At 43.5% G+C, this 21,715-nt stretch overlaps 1 protein-coding gene across 3 annotated transcripts; it reads right to left on the bottom strand.

Moving 5' to 3' along the window:
- Window positions 1–588: 588 nt before the first annotated feature.
- On the bottom strand, window positions 589–21,093 carry ZNF121 (zinc finger protein 121). Of its 3 annotated transcripts, XM_009193416.4 has the most exons (5): window positions 20,971–21,049; window positions 20,581–20,856; window positions 4,254–4,330; window positions 3,356–3,433; window positions 589–2,059 (listed from the first exon to the last, which is right to left on the bottom strand). In XM_009193416.4, exons 4-5 carry the CDS (start codon window positions 3,356–3,358, stop codon window positions 890–892), a joined length of 1,173 nt encoding a protein of 390 aa, XP_009191680.1. In that variant the 5' UTR covers window positions 3,359–3,433; window positions 4,254–4,330; window positions 20,581–20,856; window positions 20,971–21,049; the 3' UTR covers window positions 589–889. The 3 variants fall into 3 exon arrangements, with proteins under 3 accessions (XP_009191680.1, XP_021786362.1, XP_009191679.1); XM_021930670.2 differs by lacking the exon at window positions 20,581–20,856 and having other exon boundaries at window positions 3,356–3,469; window positions 20,971–21,093; XM_009193415.4 differs by lacking the exon at window positions 20,581–20,856 and having other exon boundaries at window positions 20,971–21,093.
- Window positions 21,094–21,715: the final 622 nt, after the last annotated feature.

Raw genomic sequence — 21,715 nt, 5'->3', positions numbered from 1 at the left:
GCAATAAAGTATTTTAAAGTAAAGTACTTAAGACGTAACACAACTGCACACAAGAGACTACCATATGATGTAAACCTAACTTATATGCACTGGGAAACCAAAACATTTGTATGATTCGTTATTGTGATACTCGCTTTATAGTGGTAGTCTGGAATCAAACTCGCAATATCTACGGGGCATGCCTGTATCTTGTATCAATAGTGTTTCTCTCCATTGCAACATCTTACATACTTAGAAAGGCCTAAGGAAATAATGAGGGCTTTCTGTGTTTCCTATATTGTATGGCCCCAGGGTGAGTTCTCAAATGTTGGATTGTGATCACAATCCAATCTCTTGAGAAGAGAAGAATGTGTATTAACAACAACTAAAAAAAAAAAAAAAAAAAAGGCCAGGTGCAGTGGTTCATGCCTGTAATCCCAGCACTCTGGGAGGTTACGGCGGATCACCTGAAGTCAGGAGTTCAAGACCAGCCATGGCCAACTCCGTCTCTACTAATAAAATACAAAAATTAGCTGGGCGTGGTGGAGGGCGCCTGTAATCCAAGTTACTCAAAAGCTGAGGCAGGAGAATTGCCTGAACCCAGGAGGCAGAGGTTGCAGTGAGCTGGGATCATGCCATTGCATTCCAGCCTGGGTGATCACAAGAGCAAAACTCTGTCTCAAAAAAAAAAAAAAAAAAAAAAATCCAATGGCGCCCTAACATTCCTAAAATTTATGGGGGACACAGAGAGTATGAGTTCTTTCATGTCTTCAAAATGAATGGGGATAACTGAAGGCCTCCCCACATTCTTTGTACCAATAAGATTTCTCCTCAGTATGAATTCAAATGTGGTAATTATGGTATGAGAAATTCCTAAGATTTCCACATTCCTTACATTCAGAGTTTTTCTTCAGTGTGTTTTTAAATGTTTAGTAAGTAAATAAAATCTATTGTAGGCTTTCCCACATTCATTACATATATAGGGTTTCTCTCCAGTGTGAATTCTAACATGTTTCTGTAGGTGTGAAGAAGCACGGAAGGTTTTCCCACATTCCTTACATATATACGGTTTCTCTCCAGTGTGAGTTCTTATATGTTCGATGAGTTGTGAAGATGTAGCAAAGGCTTTCCCACAGTCCTTACATTCATAGGGCTTCTCTCCAGTATGGATTTTTACATGATTATGTAAGCTTGAGGAAACAGTGAATGCTTTCCCACACTCCTTACATTTATAGGGTTTTATTCCAGTGTGAATTCTAAAGTGATTCTTAAGGCATGAAGAGCTTCTGAAGGATTTTCCACATACCTTACATTCAAAGGGCTTCTCCTCTGTGTGAGTTTTAAAATGTTCAGTTAGTAGATAAAACCTATTGTAGGCTTTCCCACATTCGTTACATTCATAGGGCTTCTCTCCAGTGTGTATTCGTACATGTTTAGTAAGGCCTGAGCGCCCAGCGAAGGCTCTTCCACATTCCTTACACTGATAAGGTTTCTCTCCAGTATGAATTCTTACATGTTCAACTAGGTGTGAAGAAACAGTGAAGCATTTCCCACATTCCTTACATTCATAGGGTTTCTCCCCAGTATGGGTTCGCATGTGACTATTAAGATATGAAGAATATCTAAAGAATTTTCCACATTCCTTACATTCGTAGGGTTTTTCTACAGTATGCACTTTAACAGACACAGCATGGCTTGTGGAGTAAGTAAAAGCTCTCCCACATTGCTGCTGTTCATAGAGTGTTTCTCCATTGTGAGTTATCCTATTTGCCTGAAGATGTGACTGATCAACAAAGGCTTCCTCACAGTCACTGTATTCAAAGGATTTGTCTCCTATCCATGTCCTCTGGTGAACATTTGGTGGCAGGCTGAAGGCTTTTCTGCACTGATTCAACACAGAAAGCGTCTCTCCAGTAGGGGCACTGTTGTGTAACATGGGAAAGTTTTCTCCATACTCATCACAGTCATAAGTGTCCCCTGTATTTTCAGTTCCCATGTGTGCATTAAGGCATGAGTGTTCACTGAAGAGTTCTCCATTTTCCATAAAGTCACAGAGTTCCTCTCCATTGTGGATTTCTGCCTGTTAATAAAGGAATGAATGATGATTAAAGGATTTTTCAGACTTATCAATAGATTTTACCCATCTGAAATCAGACACATTATAATTTTTGCAATTTTCTTTTTTTTTTTTTTTTTTTTTTTTGAGACGGAGTCTCACTGTGTCTCCCAGGCTGGAGTGCAGTGGCGCGATCTCGGCTCACTGCAAGCTCCGCCCCCCGGGTTCACGCCATTCTCCCGCCTCAGCCTCCCAAGTAGCTGGGACTACAGGCGCCCGCTACCGCGCCCGGCTAGTTTTTTGTATTTTTAGTAGAGACGGGGTTTCACCATGTTAGCCAGGATAGTCTCGATCTCCTGACCTTGTGATCCACCCGCCTCGGCCTCCCAAAGTGCTGGGATTACAGGCTTGAGCCACCGCGCCCGGCAATTTTTGCAATTTTCATTACATGAATACACTTGCTGCCCCATGGATTTTTTACAAGTTGAATGAAGAAAACCTGCAAGAACCCTGTGCCATTTGCTCTAAGAACCCTGAAATAATTCCTATATATTTTCATGAAATTGTTTTTATTATCTATCTAGCTACATATGTGATAATCTGTACTTGTGAGAATGCTGAAGCACTAAGTTTTAAGATAGAATTAGGGTATCCCCAAATTCATTATATTTAGAGTATCCCTCTACAGCAGAGGTCCCCAACCTTTTTGGTACCAGGGACCAATTTCGTAGGTGACAATTTTTCCACAAACAGGTGGAATGGGGGTGGGACAGGGATGGTTTCAGCATGATTCAAGGACATTACATTTACTGTGACTTTATTTCTATTATTATTACATTGTAATATATAATGAAATAATTACACAACTCACCATAAAGTAGGATCAGCAGGAGACCTGAGCTTGTTTTCCTGCAACTAGACAGTCCCATCTAGGTGATGGGAGACAGTGACAGATCATCAGGCTCATAAGGAGCATACAATCTAGAACCCTCACATGGGTGCTTCACAGTAAGGTTTGCGCTTCTATGAGAATCGAATGCTGCTACTGATCTGACAGGCAGAGTAATAAGGCAGTAATACGAGCGATGGGGAATGGCTATATGTACAGATGAAGTTTTGTTCACCTGCCGCTCACCTCCCGCTGTGCAGCCCAGTTCCTAACTCTAATAGAAACAGTGCCGGTGGGGACCCTTGCTCTAGAGACATTCCTCCTGCTTGAGTAAACGTTACCTCTCTCAAATATCTCTCATTTGTGCTGATTTTTTATAACTGTATTCCCAATCTTTTTTGAGTGTGGTAAATAAGAAATCTTAATCTTACCATTTGTATGCCGTTTGATGTTTTAAGCCAAAAAAAAATGTTGTTGAAGTGCTGACACTTTGGTTTTAACTTGCCATTCTGAAGTAAAACAGAAAAAAAGAAAAAAAATAGGATCTGAGAACAAAACGGTAGGTTAAATAAGTCAGAATTATAAAGCTCATTTGTGTTTTTCATATTCAGCACACTCAAAAAAATTAAACAAACATAGATTTGAACAGTTTATCCATGACTAATATTTGGCAATCATAAGGACTTGGGGTCTAAACCCAGTAATTTCTTTTTTTTTTTTGGAGACACAGTCTCGCTCTGTCACCCGGACTGGAGTGCTGGAGTGCAGTAGCTCACTGCAACCTCCGCCTCCTGGGTTCGAGCGATTCTCCTGCCTCAGCCTCCCAAGTAGCTGGGATTATAGGCATGCGCTACCACATTCGGCTAATTTTGTAATTTTAGTAGAGATGGGGTTTCTCCATGTTGGCCAGGCTGGTCTCGAACTCCTGACCTCAAAAGATCCACCCGCCTCAGCCTCCCAAAGTGCTGGGATTACAGGCATGAGCCACCACGCCCAGCAATTTAGTAACTTTTTAAACAATTTATTCTATAGAAATTAAATGAGATAATGAACAGAAATAGTATTATTAGGGAAGGAAAGTAGAAATGATCTGGATAAAGAGCACACGTTAAAGTCATAAGCAAAAAGATATAAGAGCAGATCATTTGCAAAATCACATGAAAGTCTGGGTTAGACGAAAAAGAGAAATATGGAAAGTTGAAGATACCCTAAAACTTCCAAGTCCAATGGTCCCATGTTCTGTGACAAAGTACATCTTTTAAATATATCTTCATTATGCTTCCAAACATACTGAACTTATCATTGACTAGGAATGTTCTTCACACTCACCTTGGAGAACTCCAGTTGGCAATGTGCTCAGCTTTTCCTCCTCCTCCTCCAGTCAAGAGACAGAGTTTGAACAGGTCCTGTACAGAGGAACAGATACACCAATGGAAGAGGCTTATGAAGGAAACGACAAACGTAACCAAGAAAAAATAACTATATTCCTAAAGAGAGTAGTGAAACTACTTTAAAAGAGCTCAAATTTCATATATCTCATCTTTTTGTGCCCTGAGGAGACTGGTTATCTATGACCAAATACCCACTATTCAAACTTAAATACACATTTAAAACCATTAGAGACTGGGCGCAGTGGCTCATGCCCGTAATCCCAGAATTTTGGGAGACTGAGGTGGGAGAATCACCTGAGCCCAGGGAGGTTGAGGCTGCAGTGAGTCATGATTGTGCCACTGTACTCCCAGCCTAGGCGACAAAGTGAGACTCTGTCTCGAAAGAAATTAAATAAAAACCATTAAAACGTGTATCCAAATAGGATATAATGCAAGTGCAAAGAGAGATCATTATTTTATTTTTTGGTTTTTTTCTGAGACAGAGTATCACTCTGTTACCCAGGCTGGAGTACAATGACACGGTCTCAGCTCACTGCAACCTCCACCTCCCAGGTTCAAGTGATTCTCCTGCCTCAGCCTCCCGAGCAGCTGGGATTACAGGCACCCACCATCAGGTCTGGCTAATTTTTTTTTGTATTTTTATAGAGACAGGATTTCACCACGTTGGCCAGGCTGGTCTTGAACTCCTGACCTCAGGTGATCCGCCCACTTCAGCCTCCCAAAGTGCTGGGATTACACGCGTGAGCCACTGCGCCTTGCCGAGATTTTTTTTTTTTAAATAATATTGTCAATAGTTTGAATATTGTGTCTTTTGTAGCTTTTTTAATATCATGGGTAGTATTACATCTCTCTCTCCAGGCTGGAGTGTAGTGGCACAATCTTAGCTCACTGCAACCTCTGCCACTGCCAGCCCTGGTTCAAGCAATACAAAAATTAGCCAGGCGTGGTGGCACGTGCCTGTAGTCCCAACCACTCAGGAGGCTGAGGCAGGAGAATCACTTTTACTCAGGAAGCAGAGTCTGCAGTGAGCCAAGATCATGCCACTGCACTCCAGGCTGGGCAACAGATCAAGATTCTGTCCAAAAAAAAAAAAAATCAGAGAGCTTCTTTAGGACACCCCTGAAATAAAGCTATTTCTTATGTTCTCAGGGCTGAAATTTTTTGTGTTTCCATTTCCATTTCCGGGCTGGGATCCTTTCAGGATTGTGGCTGGGATCTCCATTTCCTTTCCACCCCTCCACCTCAGCCACCTTTTCAGGCCTCCTCCATTGGATTCCATATTCAAAATAAAGTTTTTCACCGGTGTTAGCCGGGATCGGATCTCGATCTCCCGGCTTCTCGTGATCCCGGCGCCCGAATCCCAAAGATGCTGGGATTACAGGCGGGCCACAGCATGACCTGGGGAATTGTTATAATTAATGGGAGGGCTCATATGCGAGATCCCTGGCATAATGTGAAGAAGAGAATCCTAGAGAGACAGGAGTGTTGCACTGGATTTACTATGTGTCATCTGTATAGCCCACTCCCCCACCCTTTGTTGACAGAGCAGAAGACACTCTCTTCACAAAGGTTATCGAGAGTAGTGGAAGGAGAATCGTAATCCTTGAAAGGCCCTGTTGGTATTCTCCTTCATAGGACAGGTATGACTGCAAAGAACACCATCAGTGAGATGAGTTCCCTGTTGTGTTTTGTTTTGTTTTGGTTTGAGATGGAGTTTTGCTTTTGTTGCCCATGTTGGAATGCAATGACGCAGTCCAGGCTCACTGCAACCTCTGCCTCCTGGGTTCAAGTGATTCTTCTGCCTAAGCTTCCCAAGTAGCTGGGATTACAGGCGCCTGCCACCACACTCAGCTAATTTTATTTTATTTTTTTTGTATTTTCAGTAGAGACAGGGTTTAACCATGTTGGCCAGGATGGTCTCGAACTCCTGGTCTCAGATCCTGCCCTAGGTCTCCAGAGTGCTGGATTTCAGAGCGTGGTACAGCTGGCCCAGTTCCCTCACTTTCAATCAGCTGAGATGAAAGGGGACCCAGAATAAGCAAGAAATCAAGAGGGTAGTATTTAGTCACTGCAAAGACAAGGTGAGAAAATCAGCCTTCTCAGGCCTTGATGGCTCAAGCCTGAAATCCCAGCACTTTGGGAGGTGGCGAAGAGGCGGAGAGGCGGATCCGGAGTCAGAGAGACCAGAGACCATCCTGGCCTAACAGTGAAAGCCCCGTCTCTAAGAAATACAAAGCAACTTGAGGTGGCCAGGCGCCTGCTGAGACCAGCAGGAGTAGGGCGGGAGAAAATGCGTGAACCAGGGGCCAGGGAGCTTGCAGTGAGCAGAGATCTAGCCCGCAGCCTGGGCTACAGAAGCCGAGACTGTCTCAAAAAAAAAAAGAAAAATCAGCTATCAAAGACAGTGGAAACGTACCAGTAATCAGAATGCCCTGATCTACAGAGGTCTGTGGTGGTGGCTAACTGATCGTGGTGTCCCCAGAAATGAAATAGATAAGCAGTTAACAAATCCTACTCTAAGGAGCCACAAAATATATGTTAGGCATTAGAGGCCACATGGTCTCTGTTGCAGCTACTCAACTCTACTGTTGTAGCATGGAAAACACCATAGAAAATGTAAACAAACGAACATGGTTATGTTCTGATTAAACTTTATGTATAAAAAACACGCGGAGGGACAGACATGGCCCATGGGCCACAGTGTGCCAATCTCTGCACTTGAATACTGCTCTATCCATGTAAAAAAGTCTAAACTGCAATAGCCAAAAACTAGACTTATCCCAGTGGAGAATCATAACCCCTCACTCAATTACCACACCAAAATCATTCATAAATCATGAACTTAGCCATTTTTCAAAAAGTAATGTCTTCACTAGATAAATCAACATAATTTCTGTCACTTGGTATGCAGGCACTGACATAGCTAATGTCTCTTCTCCATACCAATTTGAAAAAAACAAGACTCAGTTACCTTTCACCTGGCAGGCCCAACAGTGTATCTACAGAGCATTGCCCCTAGCATGTGTCAGTTCTCCAGGTCTCTGTCATAACTTAGTCCCCAGAGAAAATGACACTCCATGAAACACCACACTGGTACACTATGTTGACACCACTATACTGATCATATCCAATGAATAGGAAGTAAAAACACATTTTTAAAAATTAGAGACAGGATCTTACTCTGTCACCCAGGCTGGATTAGAGTGGTGCGATCATAGCTCACTGCAACCTCATATTCCTGGGCTCAAGCAATCCTCCTGCCTCAGCCTCTCAAGTATGTGGGACTACAGGCACATACTACCACACCTGGCTAATTTTTTTAAATTATTTTATTATTTTATTTTATTTTATTATTTTTTTTTACTATAGACCTGAGGTTTCACTATGTTGCCCAGGCTAGTCTCAAACAATTCTCCCACGTCAGCCTCCCAGTGTATAGGATTACAGGCATGAACCATTGTGCCCTGTCTGAAAATGCACCCAACCAAGACAGCTTTATTTTTTTTTTTTTTTTTTTTTTTTTAGACGGATCTCGGCTGTATCTTGGGCTGGAGTGCAGTGGCGATCTGCGGCTCACTGGCCTCCGCCTCCCAGGTTCAGGCCATTCTCACCGCCTCAGCCTCCCGAGTAGCTGGGACTACAGAGCGCCACCCGCCCGGCTTCAAGTTTTTTGTATTTTTAGTAGTGGGGTTTCCCTCATGTTAACCAGGATGGTCACCGATCTCTGACCTCTCTCATCCGCTCGGCCTCCCAAAGTGCTGGGATTACAGGCTTGAGCCACAGCCGGCTAGACAGCTTTTATTAGAGAGCGTACGGCGTTTATGGTTCCAAAATGGTAGTACAGAAGCAAGCCGGTTTCAGTCCTCCCAGAAAACCAAAACCAAACACACATTGGGAAAATTATCACCAGCAATGTCCCTGATCTCAAATATAAACATTAGGCAGTTTCTGGGGCTACAAAGAAGTGAAAAAACTCCAAGGAGACGTTAAGAGAATCAAATTTCCAAGAACGTGGAAAATTTCTACCAATTCACAGTTTCTACACTGGAAAAAAAATGAGATCAAGGTGGACAACTGCCTTCTCCACCATCCTGGGTTCCCTGGTAAAAGATCAGTCCCTCCCTGTCTCAACCCACAGGAAGCATCACACAAGTGTCTGAAGGAGAAATATCCCTGAGGACATCCAGGGACAAAGAGGGGAGGCAAGACTACCATCCCCAGCCCTGGAAACTCTGTTTTATATCTCGGCCAAAGGAGAAAGTCAAATCAGAGTGGCTGTTCAGGAGCACCATACTGTAGGGGTGCTACACAGGTCACCTGGGCATGAACACACAGCCAGCCTGCCCACAGTGCTGGAATATGCCCTTTAGGACTCCCTCATTCTGGATGGACAGTATTCTTGATAGTTTGCTAGAGCAGAGGCAAACGTGGGTTTAAGATTCCATCTAGTGCTGAAAGGGAGGCAGTGACCTAGGGAAATTTTAAAGAAAGAAAATCACTTTGGGAGGCTGAGACAGGCAGATTGCTTAAGCTCAGGAGTTCAAGACCAGCCTGGGCAACAGGATGAAAACCCGTCTCTACTAAAAAGTACAAAAAGTAGCCAGGTGTGGTGGCATGTACCTCACCTACTCAGGAGAGGACTGCTTCAGCCTAGGAGGCAGAGGCTGCAGTAAGCCATGATCACACCACTGCACTCCAGCCTGGGTCACAGACAGAGACCTTGTCTCCAAAAAAAAAAAAAACAAAAAAAAAACAAAAAACACCACACACAAAAAAAAACAAAAACCAAAACAAAACAAACAACAAAAAAACAAACAGGTAAAGAAAACATATCCAATAAAAACCACCAGCCAAAGATTGTAATAAATAATCCTTCAATGCAGACACAGATGTACATCCACAAGAAACAGCAAATGGGAACCATGACCTCCCAAAATGGACAAAAAAATTACCAGTGACTGAACCTAATGAAATGACAATACGTGAGCTCCCTAAGAATTCAAAATAGCACTTTTAAGGAAATACAGTGATCTCCAAGATAACATAGAAGAGCAACTCAGAAATGTATCAGAAAAAAACTTTAGAATATATTAACAACAAAAGAAATCTTATAACAGAAATACTCAACTCAAAAATTCACAGCAGAGGCTCTCAACAGCAAAATGGATCAGAGGAAAGATTCACTAAGCTTGAAGAAAGGCTATTTGAAAATATAGCCAGAGGAGAAGAATGAAAAGGAACTAAGACTGTCTGCAAGATACAGAAAATTACCTTGAAAGACCAAACCTAGGAATCACTGGTGTTCAAGAGGGAATGCATCAAGTGCAAGGGTAAGCTTTGAAAGCTTATTAAAGAAATAACCAAAGATTGCAAAAATTGAGAAAAATATAAATATCTAGGTACAGGAAGGTAAGACGACACCAAACAGATTCAACCCAAATATGACTACTACAAAGCATACAATAATCAGACTCTCAAAGGTCAAGGACAAAGAAAGGACCTAAAAAGCAGTAAGAGAAAAGAAGCAAATAACATATAAAGGACTCTAATTGGTCTGGCAACAGGATTTCTCAATGGAAACCACACAGGCCAGAAGGGAGTAGGATGACATTTTCTTTCTTTCTTTTTTTGTGAGACGGTCTCGCTCCATTGCCCAGAATGGAGTACCATGGCACAAACATGGCTCAATGCAGCCTTTATCTCCCAGGCTCAAGCCATACTCATCAGCCTCCCAAGTAACTGGTACTACAAACGTGCATCACCATGCCTGGCTAATTTTTCTATTTTTTTGTAGAGACGGGGTTTCACCATGTTTGAAATGCTTGTTTCCCGGTGCGGAAAGAAATAGCATGTGAACACAAATTTAATTTATTTAGCAAGGCCATTTTTATATTTTCTGCAGAAAGGGTACACTCCCCAGCAGTTTTGCCATGAGAGTACACCGAGCAAAGGAGACAGGGTCATTTACAACCTGACACATCCACCCCACTGCTGTGTCCAGTTTCCACTGGCTGGAAAGGGACCTCACATTTTGTATTTGTTCTGACTGGCTAGCAACTTAGAACTTTTTAAAAGAGGCAAAGGCACAGGAGACCAAAGGAAGAAGTAACTTGTGGAATGCTGAGAAGGGTAAAAACCCCTTCGAATAACGAAGAAGAACAGGCTATGACCAATGCTTGCCTGGACCAGTATAAGCATGCCAGGGCAAATATTTAGGCTAAACTGTGAGAGCGAAGAACATAAAGTACATGATTTCTTTATTACAGCTAGCAGATATTTAAGAATGTTAACACAGGTCTTTGAATAAATTTTGCTTCTAAAAAAAGTTATTTATTCCTCATTAGACGGAAAAAAAAAAAAAAAAAGTCTTTAAAGAAAAACCTCTACTTTACTTTCTACAACCAAGTTGCCCAAGCTGGTCTCAAAGTCCTGAGTTCAAGCAATCCACCTGCCTCAGCCTCACAAAGTGCTGGAATTACAGGCATCGGCCACCTTGCCTGCCTGTGGGATGAAATTTTCAAAGTGTTGGAAGAAAAAAAAAAATTGACATCTAAGAATACAGTATTCAGGCTGGTGTACTGTCTCACACCTGAAATCCCAACACTTTGGGAGGCCTAAGCGGGCGGATCACCTGGGGTCACAAGTTAGAGACCAGTGTGGCCAATATGGTGAAACCCCATCTCTACTAAAAATTTTTTAAAAAATTAGCCTGGTATGGTGGCACATGTCTTAGTCGCAGCTACTCAGGAGGCTGAGGCAGGAGAATCGCTTGAACCCAGGAAGCGGAGGTTGCAGTGAGCCGATATCGCGCCACTGTACTCCAGACTGGGTGACAGAGCAAGACTTCATCTCAAACAAAAACAAAAACAAAAAGAGATAAAGAAGGTCACTATAGCTGGTCATTGTGGCTCACGCCTGTAATCCCAGCACTTTGGGGACACCGAGGTAGGCATATCACAATGTCAGAAGTTCAAGACCAGCCTGGCCAACATGGTGAAACCCCGTCTCTACTAAAAATACAAAAATTAGCCGGGCGTGGTGGCGCATGCCTGTAATACCAGCTACTCAGGAGGCTGAGGCAGAAGAATCACTTGAACTCAGGAGGCGGAGGTTGCAGTGAGCTGAGATCACACCACTGCACTCCAGCCTGGGAGACAGAGTAAGACTCTGTCTCAAAAATACAAAAAAAAAAAAAGAAAGTCACTATATAATGATAAAGGGGTCAATTCAGCAAGAGGATATAAAAACTGTCAATATTTATGCACCCAACACTGGAGCACCCACGTATATAAAGCAAATATTAATAAATCTAAAGGGAGATACACACTGCGATACAGTAATAGTAGGGGATTTTAACGCCCCACTCTCAGTGATGGACAGATCATCCAGTTAGAAAATCAACAAAGAAACACAGAAGAAGTTAAGCAATACACTAAACCAGAAAGGCCTAACTATAACAGGACATTTTATCCTACTGCTACAGAAGATTTATTCCTTTTCTCAGCATATGGAATATTCTCCAGAATAGACCATATCTTAGGCCACAAAAAAAGTCTCAACAAATTCAAAAATGTAGAAATCATATCATTTTTTCTGACCACAAAGGAATAAAACTAGAAATCACTAACAAGAGGAACCTTGATTCACAGTCTCAAAATGGTGGCTCATGCCTATAATCCCAGCACTTTGGGAGGCCGACACAGGAAGACTGCTTGCACCCAGGACTGAGACCAGCCTGGGCAACATAAGGAGACCCTGCCTCTTCAAAAAAAAAAAAAAAACAACGGAACATTGTTTTGGTATGTTGACATATCAAACTCCATGGGACAAAAGCACACAGAAATTTGGCAATTACAACATTTCCAAAAACAAATGAAAGTGAAAATACAACATACCAAAATCTATGGGATAAAAACAGTACTAAGGGAGTATTTTACAGCAATAAACACGTACATACAAAAAGTAGAAAGATTTAAAATAACTGGATGATACCCCCTAAGATACTAGAAAAGCAAAAACAAACCAGACTCACAATTAGATCAAAAGGATAAAGACCATAGCCAAATAAACAAAATTGAGAATAAAAAAAATACAGACTATCAATAAAACATAAAGTTGATTACTTGAAAAGATAAACAAAATCAACCAACCTTTGGCTAGACTGAGGGGAAAAAATGACCCAAATAAAATAAAAAATGAAAAAGAAAACAGAACAGAAACCACATAAATACAACCAATCATTAGAAACTATTGTGAAAAACTATATGCCAACAAACTGAAAAGCCTGGAAGAAATAGACAAATTCTTTTTTTTTTTTTGAGACAGAGTTTCACTCTTTTTGCCCAGGCTGGAGTGCAATGGCGCGATCTCGGCTCACCGCAACCTCTGCCTCCAGGGTTCAAGCGATTCTCCTGCCTCAGCCTCCCGAGTAGCTGGGATTACAGGCATGTGCCACCACCCCGGCTAATTTTGTATTTTTAGTAGAGACGGGGTTTCTCCATGTTGGTCAGGCTGGTCTTGAACTCCCGACCTCAGGTGATCCACCTGCCTCGGCCTCCCAAAGTGCTGGGATTACAAGCGTGAGCCACCGCGCCCGGCCTGAAATGGACAAATTCTTGGGCGCATACAACCACCAAGATCGAACCATGAAGAAATAGAAAACCCCAACACACCAATAACAAGATTGAAGCCATAACAAAATGAATCCCATGAAAGAAAAGCCCAAGACCTGATGGCTTCACTGCTAAATCCTACCGAAAACTTAAAGAATACTACTACTCAAACTCGGCAAAAAATATTGAAGGGAAGAGAGTATTTCCAAACTTGGTCTACAAAGTGAGCATTATTCTGATAGCAAAACCAGACAAGAGCACAACAACAAAACTACAGGCTAGGCCGGGTGCGGTGGCTCACGCCTGTAATTCCAGCACTTTGGGAGGCTGAGGCGGGTGGATTACCTGAAGTCAGTTCAGGAGTTTGAGACCAGCTTGGCCAATATGGTGAAACTTCGTCTCTACTAAAAAAAAAAAAAAAACACACAAGTGGCTCACGCCTGTAATCCCAATACTTTGGGAGGCCAAGGCAGGCAGATCACAAGGTCAGGAGATCAAGACCATCCTGGCTAACATGGTGAAACCCCATCTCTACTAAAAATACAAAAAAATTAGCCGGGCATGGTGGCAGGCGCCTGTAGTCCCACCTACTCAGGAGGTTGAGGCAGGAGAATGCATGAACCCGGGAGGCGAAGCTTGAAGTGAGTAGAGACTGCACCACTGCACTCCAGCCTGGGCAACAAAGCGAGACTCCGTTTCAAAAAAAAAAAAAAATACAAAAGTTATCCGGGCATGGAGGCGTGTGTGCCTGTAGTCCCCACTACTCGGGAAGCTGAGGCAGAAGAATCGCTTGAACCGGCCGGGCGCGGTGGCTCAAGCCTGTAATCCCAGCACTTTGGGAGGCCGAGACGGGCGGATCACGAGGTCAGGAGATCGAGACCATCCGGGCTAACATGGTGAAACCCCGTCTCTACTAAAAATACAAAAAACTAGCCGGGCGTGGTGGCGGGCGCCTGTAGTCCCAGCTACTCGGAGGCTGAGGCAGGAGAATGGCGTGAACCTGGGAGGCGGAGCTTGCAGTGAGCCGAGATCGCCACTGCACTCCAGCCTGGGTGACACAGCGCGAGACTCCGTCTCAAAAAAAAAAAAAAAAAAAAAAAAGAATCGCTTGAACCCGGGAGGCGGAGGTTGTGGTGAGCCAAGACTCCTGTGGTGAGCCAAGAGTCATGTACTTCAGCCTGAGCGACAGAGCAAGAAGACTCCGTCTCAAAAAAGAAAAACAAAGAAAAAGAAATAAAAGTAACCAAAAATGTGAAGGAGCTATGCAAGGAAAACTGATGAAACAAACTGTAGAGGACACAGAAAAAAATTGGAAGATATTCCATGCTCATGGATTAGAAGAATATTGTTAAAATGACAATACTACCCAAACCAATTTACAATTCAGAGCAACCCTTCTCAAAATACCAATGAAATTCATCACAAAAATAGAAAAAAAAAAATCCTAAAATTTATATGCAATACAAAAAACCTTAAACAGCCAAAGAAATACTGACCAAAAAAAACAAAGCTGGAGTGACCGGGTGCGGTGGCTCACACCTGTAATCCCAGCACTTTGGGAGGCTGAGGCAGGTGGATCATGAGGTCAGGAGTTCAAGACCAGCCTGGCCAACATGATGAAACCCTGTCTCTACTAAAAATACAAAAATTAGCCAGGGTGGTGGTGCGTGCCTGTAGTTCCAGCTACTAGGTAGGCTGAGACAGGAGAATTCCTTGAACTGGGAGGCAGAGGTTGCAGTGAGCCGAGATCGTACCACTGCACTTCAGCCTGGGAGACAGAGGACTCAGTCACAAAAAAAAAAAAAAAGAAGAAGAAAAAAAAAAAAGCTAGAAGCATCCAACTGCTTGACCTCAAAATATACTACAAAGCTACCATAACCCAATCAGTATGGTACTGACATAAAAACAAACACATAGGCCGGGCGCGGTGGCTCAAGCCTGTAATCCCAGCACTTTGGGAGGCCGAGACGGGCGGATCACAAAGTCAGGAGATCGAGACCATCCTGGCTAACATGGTGAAATCCTGTCTCTACTAAAAAAAAAACAAAAAAAAAAAAAATTAGCCAGGCAAGGTGGCAGGCGCCTGTAATCCCAGCTACTCGGGAGGCTGAGGCAGGAGAATGGCGTGAACCCGGGAGGCAGAGGTTGCGATGAGCCGAGATCTCACCACTGCACTCCTCCGTCTCAAAAACAAACAAACAAACACATAAGATCTATGGAAGAAAACAGAGAACCTAAATATAAATCTACACATTTATATAGACAGCTCTTTTTCAACAAAGGCACCAAAAGCATACAATGGGAAAATAGCAGTCTTTTCAATAAATGCTGCTGGGAAAACTGAATAACCATATGTAGAATGAACTAGATGCCATCTCTCAGCATAAACAAAGTCAAAACAGATTAAAGATATGCAACACCTGAAACCATAATGCTACTAGAGGAAGAAACTGGGGAAACAATACAGGACATCGGTCTGGGTAAAGATTTCTTAGGTAAGACCTCAATAGCACAAGCAACAGGAGAAAAAATAAACATATGAGATTACATCAAACTAAAAACTTCTCCACAGCAAAAGAAACAACCAACAAAGTGAAGAGACAATCTACAGCATGGGAGAAAATATTCACAAACTATTCACCTGACAAAGATTAGTAATCAAAATATATAAGGAACTCAACTTGATAGCAAAAAAAAAAAAGAAATCCGATCAAAAAATCGGCAAAAGGTTAGAAGAGTTGTTTCTCATAAAAAAGACACACAAATGGCCAACAAGTGTACGAAAAAATGCTCAACATGGCTAAACATCAGAGAAATACAAATCACACATAACCACAATGAGAAGTCATCTCACCTCACAGAATGGCTTTTATAAAGACAGGGAATAACAAGTACTGATGAGGATGTGGTGAAAAGATAATCCTTGTATGCAGTTGATGGGAATGTAAATTAGTACAGCCACTATAGAGAACAATATTCAGGGCCGGGTGTGGTGGCTCATGCCTGTAATCCCAGCACTTTGGGAGGCCGAGACGGGCGGATCACGAGGTCAGGAGATCGAGACCATCCTGGCTAACACGGTGAAACCCCATCTCTACTAAAAATACAAAAAACTAGCCGGGCGCGGTGGCGGGCGCCTGTAGTCCCAACTACTCGGGAGGCTGAGACAGGAGAATGGCGTGAACCCGGGAGGCGGAGCTTGCAGTGAGCTGAGATCCGGCCACTGCACTCCAGCCTGGGCAGCAGAGCGAGACTCCGTCTCAAAAAAAAAAAAAAAAAGAGAACAATATTCAGGTGTGGTGGCTCATGCCTGTAATCCCAAAACTTGAGGCTGCGGTGGGAGGATCACTTGAGCCCACAAGTTCGAGACCAGCCTGGGCAACACAGCAAGACCTGTCTGCACACACATGCACACACAAAACCTGTCAGGCACAGTGGATCATGCCTGTAATCCCAGCACTTTAGGAGCCCGAGGCAGGTGAATCACTTGAGGTCAGGAGTTCGAGACCAGCCTGGCCAACATGGTGAAACTCCGTCTCTACTGAAAATACAAAAATTAGCTGGGCATGGTGGCATGCGCCTGTAGTTCCAGGCAGCAGAATCACTTAAACCTAGGAGGCGGAGGTTGCAGTGAGCTGAGATCATGCCACTGCATTCCAGCTTGGACAACAGTGAGACTCTGTCTCCAAAAAAAAAAAGAGAGAGAGAGAGAGGTTGAGTCATGGGTAAAATACACAGGTAGAAGAAATTAGACCTGGTGTTCAATAGATCAGTAAGGTGACTACGTTTAACACTCATCTCCTGTACATTTCAAAACAGTTAAGAGAATAATTTGATGTTCCTGCAATAAAGATAAATATTTAAGGTGACAGATATCCTACTTACCCTGATTTGATAATATAAATGTATCAAATTATCACATGTACTCAGAAAATATGTACATCTATTATGAATCAAAAACTTTTTTTCAATTGTAAAATAGGAGGTTGGAGATTCTGGGGCCGCCATGTCTGTGGGTAAAAACATTCCCTTGTCTGGATCATGTAAAGACATCCCTGCAAGATGTCACTCCAGGTTATTTCACCTAATACCGCCTACCACTAAAAAGGAGCAATGAGCCATGACTATGCCACTGCACTCCAGCCTGGGTGATCCAGCAAGACTCTGTCTCAAAAACAAAAAAAAACCAAAAAACTCAGGATGGAGGTTTCTCAAAAAACTAAAAATAGAACTATCAATAGAACTATCATCCGCAGACCTCTTGAATTTTGGAGGCAATATATACATTTGCATATGCTTGTTTAACGCCCCACAGACTTGCCTGTAAGGATTCTAGTAGTTCCAACTGTAGACAAGAGCAATTTCAGGCTGCAGTGCAAGCTTCCCAAGCACTTGGTCCGCCTGATTAAGCAGACCCAATGATACTCAAAGTGTACATGTTAAACAGCATCCTATTTATTGGAATGCTCTGGCATGCACCAACAGAAGATGTAGAGTACAGCCCTCTGGTATTCCAGAGTCAATCCATGTCCTCTTGTGCAGATTAACTGTTTTCCTTTTGAGAAACAGGTTGTGGTTTGCCATTAGCACATGATAGAGAATGAACAACTAATCATGGGACATGAAGTAACTAAGGCAGAACTGAGTAATTTGAGACTTTATGGTTCCCAAAGCATGAAGTACATACTGTCAGACCTTATCAAACAATGGTTGTCAGCTTCTCCTCTGGACCCAATTCCAAGTTTGTAGGAAATCGCATGAAATAAAGGAATATTTACACACACCATGAGAATCCAATCAGAAATATCTGATTGTATGACTTTCTAAAAGAATGAGTGTTGTTAGAAATAACACTCAAAATCCTAAGGAAGTTGAACACTCGAACAAAGAATTATTAGCAAAGCAATTTTACTTCTGTGCAGAGGGGTGCCTTCTTGGCCAGTCGCCATGAGAGCACACCTGAACAAAGGGGCACGAGAGCCTTTATTCCAGATGCAAGTCCTGCCCCTGTACCCTTTCCCCATTGGCCGGGGTTGGGTTGTACAATCTAAACTAATCCCGGTTGGCTAAACATTTGATTTTTTTTTTAGATAGGGTGGGCAGGCAAAAGAAAAGTGGAGAGGAAGGAGAAGGGATGTCTGTAACGAGCTAGGAAGTTAGTCCTCTTTCCAAATGAGGAAAGGCATGTGAGCTGGTACTGATAACGCTTGGTACTGTGGTGTGCCTGGGCATCTAACAAAGGCAAAAAAGAGAAAAAAGGAGAAGAGTAGGGGGTACTATGAATTAAAGAATAAAAGATTGATGAGATTATTTGAAGAGAAATCTCATCATACCCCACAGTGTGACTCTCTGAAAGTCAATATAATATACAATAACTGTTTTAGATAAAAAGACACTGAAAACATTAACAATTTGCAATGTAAAAATGGATACACTTTGAATGGATCTTAGACCAAAAAATATTCAAGAGCATACGTTGAATCAATGCAGAGAATTTTAGTTATTAAGCAAAGTAGACATTAGATAACATTATTTTTTATTTAAGTGAAATACTAGTATTGTGGTTTCAGAATGACAATGCCTTTTTTTTAGGAGACGCTTTATCAAGTATTTAAAGGTCAAGCATCAAGTGTGCAATTATGCTCAATTTACACTCAAATTGTTCACCATAAGACATATTTACCTGAGGAGAAAGAAAACAAGCACAATGCTAAAAAAGTAAGTGTTTGGGCACGGTGGCTCACACCTGCAATCCCAGCACTTTGGGAGGCCGAGGCAGATGAATTGCCTTGGTTCAGGACCAGCCTGGCCAGGTTTAGTGAAACTCTACTAAACTCTACTAAAATACAAAAAAAATTTAGCTGGGTGTGGCGGCGTGTGCCTGTGTCCCAGCTATTAGGTGTCAGGCCTCTAAGCCCAAGATAAGCCATCATATCCCCTGTGACCTGCACGTATACATCCAGATGGCCTGAAGCAACTAAGAACCACAAGAAGCGAAAACAGCCAGTTCCCGCCTTAACTGAGGATATTCCGCCATTGTGATTTGTTCCTGCCCCACCCTAACTGATCAATTGACCTTGTAACATTCTTCTCCTGGAGAATGAATCTCAGGAGCTCCCCACTGAGCAGTTTGTGATCCGCGCCCCTGCGGGGATCTCTGTAAAGAGAACAACCTCCTTTAACTGTAATTTTCCACTACCTACCCAAATCCTATAAGACTGCCCCACCCCTACCTCCCTTTGCTGACTCCTTTTTCGAACTCAGTGCCCCTGCACGCAGGTGATTAAAAGTTTTATTGCTCACATAAAGCCTGTTTGGTGGTCTCTTCACATGGACATGCCTAACACCTGGGAGGCAGAATTACTTGAACCTCGGAAGCAGAGGTTGCAGTGAGCCAAGATCGCACCTCTGCACTCCAGCCTGAGTGGCAGAGTGAGACTCTGTCTCAAAAAAAAAAAAAAAAAAAAGAAAGAAAGAAAGAAAATCCAGACTGGGTGTGTTAGATGTTCAAGTTTTCCTTAGGATCAAATTTTTCAGAAAAAAACATGTAAAAACTACACTTAGTCCAAACATGCTAATAAATTCAATAGATACTAGAAACTTTATTACACTAATACTAGAATAATATTCTGATTTTAATAAATAATTCTAGTATCAGCATAATAAAGCCTCCATCCTGGTGGCCAGGAGCAGAGGCTCACTCCTGTAATTCCAGCTCTTTGGAGGCTGTCGGGTGGATCACAAGGTCAGGAGTTCAGGGACAGCCACAGCCAGCATGGAGTGAAGCCCATCTCTACTAGAAATACAAAAAGAAGCTGGGCATGGTAATTCCCCACTACTCAGGGAGGCTGAGGGCAACAGAATCCCTTGAACCCAGGAGGAGGTGGAGGTTGCAGTGAGCGGGAATCCCGGCTCCCTGCACTCCAGCCTTGCCCTAAGGCGGAAGGAAACAAGACTCCCTCTCAGAAAAAACAAAAGCCTCATCCCTTTTCTTCCTGTAGGCCCTGTTTTGGGCTCTGTATGGGAGAGTACAGGGCCTAGGAACTTCAGATGAAGAGAAGAGCTGTGTATTACTGCCTTTCTTTCTTTCTTCTGAGATGGAGTTTCGCTTTTGTCGCCCAGGCTGGAGTGCAGTGGCAGATCTCGGCTCACTGCAACCTCGGCCTCTCAGGTTCAAGCAATTCTGCCTCAGCCTCCCGAGGAGCTGGAATTACAGGGGCCTGCCACCACGCCTGGCTAATTTTTGTATTTTTTACTGAAAATACAGGGTTTCATCATGTTGGCCAGGCTGGTCTCGAACTCCTGACCTCAGGTGATCTGCCCGCCTCCACCTCCCAAAGTGCTGGGATTACAGGCGTGAACCAGCACGCCTGGCCTGCCTTTCTTTTGTAGAAAGGATTGTAGCTGGTAACAACAAAAAATTAAGTCCAAGAAAATAAAAATAAGAAACTAAAGGCTTACAGTCTACACGTGTTCATATTTACATGCAGAAATAGGCACGCCCTAAACGACTATATTTTTTTCCATCCGAAAGTAATGAGTCAAAAATAAGTAAAGGACACCAAGACAATGCCAGATTCTCAGACGATACATTTTTTAGCAAAGAAATGGAAGTCGGAGCCCTCTTGAAACCAATTTTCTGCCGGTGCTCACCAAAAACACGCCGGAATCGCCAGGTTTCTGAGGCCGGGGGATGCGGGGCCGCAGCCAACCTGACTGGAACGCAGAAATCCTTTTACTTTCGGAAAGAAAAAAAAATCCACAAAGGTTGCTTTCCAAGCTTTTGAAGAGGGGAGCACAGCGGTTGAAAGCACTCCAGGAAACACCGTGCGAAGGCGGGACAGACACACTTCCCGACCTGGCTCCTGACCGGGACCGACTGAGCCTGCGGCCTCTCGCAACTGGCCGCGCCCGGAGGACCGACAGCCCCTGGAGAAGACAGTGAAACGAGGCGGATCCCACAGGCTCCTGGGCGACCGCGCCCAATCGTTCCTTTGCCACCCCCGCTACTATCTCAGGGATCCCCAAGCAGGCAGAACTCACCACAGCCACGGTGGACTCCACCACGATAAAGGCGAAATGGCACTGACCATGCGGAGCCAGCGCCGGAAAAGATGGCGATGGCGCGCTGACGTCACTTCCGCTCGGAGCCTGGGCCCGGGCGGGGCTCCTGGGTTCGAGTTTCAGCCACGTAGGACCCAGCCCAACACAGAAATTCTAGTTTCCTCCCGGGTGGGTGCGGACAGGCCTGGGGCTGGCTCAGGGAGGGGGATGCAGAAACAGGTCCAGAGCAAAAGGTGAGGTTAGAACCGGGCCTCTGGAAGGACCTGTGGGCGAGGGGTGGGGCCCATACTCGGGGGCGATTTAGAGGTGGGACCAGGCCTAGCCATCGGTTCAGGTGGCCAGACCCACTGGAAGGGCGGGGATGGGGGATGGGGGATGGGACGCACTCCAGGGGATGCTCCTGCAGAGCTTTTGCCTGTTGCCTGCAGTGGCGAATACCTGTAATTCCAACACTTTGGGAGACTAAGGCACGTGTATATAGCTTGAGTCCAAGAGTTCAAGTCAAGCGTGGGCAAAATAGCAACATCCTTTCTGTGGATGGCAGGCCACCCAGGTGCTAAGTCAAGAGACCAAGGCATGAGCTGTTCTGGTATAATAAAATATATAAAATAAGAATAGTTAAACTAGATATAGATCATAGATATGATTATATACGAATATAATTAATCATTAGTTTGTAGCAATTACTCTTTATTCCAATATTATTATAATCCTCGCTCTATAA

Source organism: Papio anubis, chromosome 20, assembly GCF_008728515.1.
Source record: "Papio anubis isolate 15944 chromosome 20, Panubis1.0, whole genome shotgun sequence".
Lineage (NCBI taxonomy): Eukaryota > Metazoa > Chordata > Mammalia > Primates > Cercopithecidae > Papio > Papio anubis.
The sequence above is the reverse complement of the archived record's forward strand: the minus strand, read 5'-3'. Positions and strand labels throughout refer to the sequence as shown.